At 39.0% G+C, this 4,967-nt stretch overlaps 1 protein-coding gene across 1 annotated transcript; it reads left to right on the forward strand.

Annotated features, from left to right (window-relative positions):
• The first annotated feature begins 529 nt into the window (after positions 1 to 529).
• LOC139317519 (histone-lysine N-methyltransferase KMT5C-like) lies at positions 530 to 2,737 on the forward strand. The gene is made up of 3 exons (XM_070944592.1): positions 530 to 639; positions 1,648 to 1,813; positions 2,624 to 2,737. Exons 1-3 carry the CDS (start codon positions 530 to 532, stop codon positions 2,735 to 2,737), a joined length of 390 nt encoding a protein of 129 aa, XP_070800693.1.
• The last annotated feature ends 2,230 nt before the right edge of the window (positions 2,738 to 4,967 follow it).

Genomic DNA, 4,967 nt, shown 5'->3' on the forward strand with positions numbered 1-4,967 from the left:
GTTGATCAGATCAAATGAAAGTTATATGAGCGTCAGGCTTAATAAAGTGGCACTAGAAGATTTGTCACAATATTAAAAGGTTACATCAAATATAAAGCATAATGAAATAATTTTTGTACATCAATTCAGTTTGTTACCGATTAACCTGCAGGTATAAAAACTGTTTCTTGGCTTATACTTTAATTACAAAAATTGCAGTACACAATGGAAACCAACATAGTACAAACATTATGAGCAAATGTGGCAAAATGCTATTTTTTAGTGTTTAAATTAGTTTTAGTTCATTAGAACCATTCTAATAAAGGTTGAATTTTTTTCAAAAAGGAAATTTCAGTGTATGTGCAAATAGCAAGGTAAAATTATGGTAGGGGTTGTAGGAAATACTTCTGCTTATTTTAATATTTGCTGGTCCTGCTTTTATTGAAGTTTTCATTCAGATTCCCAACTTCACTGTATGTGGCTTTAATTGTATGACTCGCTTCTCTCTTGTGGCTAGCAGAGTTGAGAACAGCATGGTTCTAAAAAGAAGATGGGCTCTACTCGGTTAACTGCAAAAGAACTATGTGAGAATGATGACCTTGCCACAACGCTAATAGTTGACTCCTACCTTGGCTTTAAGACTCATAAAATGAATGTAAGGTAAGAACTAGGAATGGGCATGGAATAAGTCTGAAAATTAAGATTGTAAAGCAGGAATATGAATACACACACTGTCAGCCTCATGATGCTTGCTTGCTTTCAGCTGCCATTGTAACGGGAGGGGGGAGGTATTGTAGGTATTTGGGAGGGGGGGAAGTGAGCTGGTGGAGATGTCTCGGAAAAGGGAGGAAAATTCTCACTGTCTTTTTAGCAGCTGCGGAGAGAGCTGATAATTGTCAAGGTCAACCGTCCCGACATACCAGATAGATGTGGCCGCCTAAAGAAGTACCCCACATGACACCTTGGGGAGATGTGGATTGGACATTCAACCTGGGACTGTGGGGGAAGGGACTTGGGGGATGCTTTCAATATGTAATTTTCGTGCCTATTGCCTCAGACTTTGCTTTTCTTTCGCTGCATTCAGTTCATACTCAGTAAAAGTACCTTTCTCTACAAACATGGAGTTGGGGTTTTTCTTTCTTGAGTTTTGAACGGAGGCAAGCCTGACACACACACACACACACACACACACACACACACACACAGAGAGAGAGAGAGAGAGAGAGAGAGAGAGAGAGAGAGAGAGAGAGAGAGAGAGAGAGAGAGAGATTTTTTAATATATTTGAATATTAAATGGTGAGGATTGAGAGTACAGGTAGTCCTTGACTTACCACAATTGGGACCGGAATTTTGATTGTTGCTGGGCTCTGTATCCGGCAGAAGTTTCCTGTGCTACAGCAGGTTTGCAAGCACTGGTGCGCAGCTGAGATGGGAGAGATAGGTGGGTGGGGAGAGTTGCAGCACCTCTGGGATTGTTAGTGCAAGTAGGCTGCCAGGCACCTGAATTTTGAACACATGATCGCAGGGGTGCTGCAACAACCATAACTTGTCCATTTAGCACCATTGTAATTTTGAATGGTTACTGAACCAATGGTCGTAAGTCAAAGACTACCTGAAATGAGGAAAAAATATATTACAAAAGAAATTCTTCCTCTTTCATTTTTATAGCCCACTCCCAGCCATCAGGAGGAAGCATCATTTATGGGAGGCAGTAGAAGCTTTCCGGAAGCGCAAGGACCTAGAAGCAGCGTATCAAGCCTTGATGCAGGGTGGCTGGGCCTGCCAGTATTTTGCAAACCGGAGACATCAGCAGGAAGCTGCCTTCAAGACTCATGTACAATCCTGGTTAATGTTTGCCTGGTTGCCTGTTGCCTGGTTGCCTGTTTAATGGCTGGAGAGCATGTTGAAGTCTGAAAAAGTTATTCATATACACTTTTTCATCCCAATCCCGTTCCATTTGGATTATTACATTATGGCTCTTATCATCCTAGTCAGCATGGCAGTTAGGGTGGTGGGAGTTTAATTTAACACCATTCCAAACAATCAGGTTTGGAAAGGCTGTGAATCATGGGGCATGTTCTAAGAATGTATGGAAGTTAGAAAAAGTACTTACCCATATCTAGTCTATGCCTTCCTTTTCTCTAGACCAGATTAGATGTATTGGTGCTCTGGCCACATACAGCATAGCATGAACATTGTAATTAAGTGGCAATTATTAGGCTATAATCTTTTTTTAAACTTGACTAACTTGTAACACAAGCTGGCAGTGAAGGTCCACAGAGGCTGGCTGTGGATGAAAGGACCAAGAAGTATTGTTTTCTTCTTTTTTATCTTTTTTTTGGCTTTGATGTTTTTAAGCATCTTCAACTGATGTGAATGTCAGCTTGATAGAAAGAAAATTGTTTACGAACTATAGTGAGAAACATTTTATATGGGAAGAGAGTAAACATATTCATAGAAAAGATAGGAGCATTGTCTCTAACTTAGTTCTCGCTCTCCATTGATTCTTCCAATTAACTCCCTTGCAATGATTCTATTTTATTTATTTATATCACACCTTTATTATTTTTTATAAACAACTTAAGGCAGCAAACATATCTAATACTCCTGCTTCCTCTCTTCCCCTCCCCCATACCCATCCCAGATTTTTCGGTACCTTCGCATTTTCCTTCCTGAGAGCGGTTTTGCCATCAGATGCTGTAGTCGATATTCCTTAGAAATAAATGGAGCCCGGGTAGTGTCTACAAAATCATGGTAAATTCATAGTGTTACTTCTTCCCCATGTGGCAAAATTAACTTGCATGCTGGATTATACTAAGAAAGAGAGAAATAAATAGAACTATGAAGCATAAAAATCCAAGAATGTATAAAGCAACACTGAGAGGAAAATAAAGGGGGGGGGGCAAGGAGTGCTTTTCTGATTAGTGTATTTTATAACAGGGCATGCCCATTAGAAAAGCTTTCTTTCCAACCAGCATGCAAAGAAGTGGATAATAAAGTAGCCATGCATTTGTCCTTGCATGTTTTACTTAAGATTATAACAACATAATCCTCTGGATAGGTAAGGTTATTTTTTCCCCCTCTCGCATAAGGAGAAAGAATGATAAACTGGAGCTTTTAGAAGGCTACATTGCAGAACTGACAGAACCCGACGAGAGCCTCCTCCAAGCAGGTGAAAATGACTTCAGCATCATGTACTCCACCCGGAAACAGTGTGCCCAGCTTTGGCTAGGGCCTGCAGCCTTCATTAATCATGGTAGGTGGAAGTCTTCGGGGTCAAGTTAGAGAGGTAGTTGCCTCAAACTGTTTAAATTGCTATGAAAATGATAATGGTAAGTCTTATATAACTGGTCTTATAATTTAGAGCAAGTGTTGAGGAGAAATAAGATAGCTATCTATCCCAGATCAGAGAGTAGTAATAAATAATCTAATCAATTATTTGGGAAATTGAATATTCTATAGATATCAATAGGGATACATCAGAACCAAACAGTGGAGAAGACTGGTATGTAGCGAATAAGCAGTTGTTAATGGGGCGGTACAGCAATCAGGATTCAGTTGAGAGTATATTATTCAGAGCTGTTCTAAATTTATGTATTTATTATTTATTAATTTTTCACATTTCTAGATAGCCAAAATGGGAGATGTTTATTTACCACCTATTTGTGAGGCAATAGTCTGTTAAGAAAGCTTCCTTAGTTGTTAATTGCTTAAAATGCTGCATTAGTAAGGTTTTCAAATGACCAAGGGATTATCTGATAGATTTAGGGTTCAGAATTTAACTGCAAAAGGCAATAATGAATTCAACTTTCTTGGAAGCTTCTCCTTATTCAGCCACAGAACTCATAGAAAAACTTACTTCCTTTCAATATTTTAACATTTTCATTAAGGGTGTAAGACATAAGGCACAATTGTTTTGTACTTTGTTGAGAGAGAGAGGTTTGATATGATATCAAATTATTAAATTTAAATTTAAATTAAAATATGTTTACGAATGTCAAGTATGCTGCCTTAAGCTCATAATGTGGAAAACAGGATTTAAGCCAAATACAGTACTTTTCTTCGGTTGGATTTCCATAATTTGTATGTCACCTACTCAATTCAGATTTGTAAATGCTTCTAGATAAAGCAAAATGTACTGTTGAAAAGATGAGCAAGTTTTCTCTGCTGCAGCTTCTGCTAAGAAGGAATACTTGTAATTCATGTTTAGCTCTTTTTTTTAATCTTCCTTTTTCTTCTTATTGTTCCCCTGCAAAATGTAATTCCTACCCACTGTGCAACTAATCAGACTGCAGACCAAACTGTAAGGTAAGCTGCGTTGATGTATTGTTGGGGCAAGGGATGCTGTTAATTAGAATACAAAGACCAGGAGCACAATATATTGTAGTAGTGTCTGGAAAACACTTAGGAGGAGTTGTGATTGCCTGAGGTAGAAAAGTATCTCCTTGTAATCCTAGAAGCTCTACCTCATTAGTCTTCTAATTCTTCACTGGAAGTACAAGACTTTTTTCCCATCTTGAAAGCTGGAAATATGCTATAGCTTTCCATTGTTTAGGATCAGTAGAAACCAAATTCCCTTTGATATCCTGTTTTGCAAATGTCATGGTAAATGTCTAACTACAACACCTCCCTTATCACCCGGCCCTGCAAGGGTTAACCAACCATATCCCCCATAACCCCTGTAACCACTCCTTACCTCCTTGCCCCTCCTCTTGGGTATAATAGCTCCGACCACGAGGTCCACAGGCTATTCCAGATGTATACCTGAAAGAGAAAGGTACAAGGTCAGTGACCTCCAGTACCATTAAACCTACAATAAAGTTACAGAAAAGAATTGAAGTCTGTCTTTGAGTTATTGGGCTAGATCCCACTTTTAACAAAATGGTAGCAGAGGTCGGTTGCCCATAACTCCAGATAATGACTGAACCCAACATCTACCCTGAAGAAGCAGACAGAGTACAGACCAGAGCTCTTACCAAGAAGATGGC

This window comes from Pituophis catenifer, unplaced genomic scaffold (genome assembly GCF_029215685.1).
Source record: "Pituophis catenifer annectens isolate HBS135680 unplaced genomic scaffold, rPitCat1.0.hap2 SCAF_5, whole genome shotgun sequence".
Lineage (NCBI taxonomy): Eukaryota > Metazoa > Chordata > Lepidosauria > Squamata > Colubridae > Pituophis > Pituophis catenifer.

Bases quoted from the DNA above. Each gene is read 5' to 3' on its own strand.
- LOC139317519 (XM_070944592.1), top strand. From the start codon at position 530: ATGGGCTCTACTCGGTTAACTGCAAAAGAACTATGTGAGAATGATGAC. The intron at 640-1,647 runs GTAAGAACTAGG...TCATTTTTATAG, and splicing joins ACTCATAAAATGAATGTAAG to CCCACTCCCAGCCATCAGGA. The intron at 1,814-2,623 runs GTACAATCCTGG...TACCCATCCCAG, and splicing joins AAGCTGCCTTCAAGACTCAT to ATTTTTCGGTACCTTCGCAT.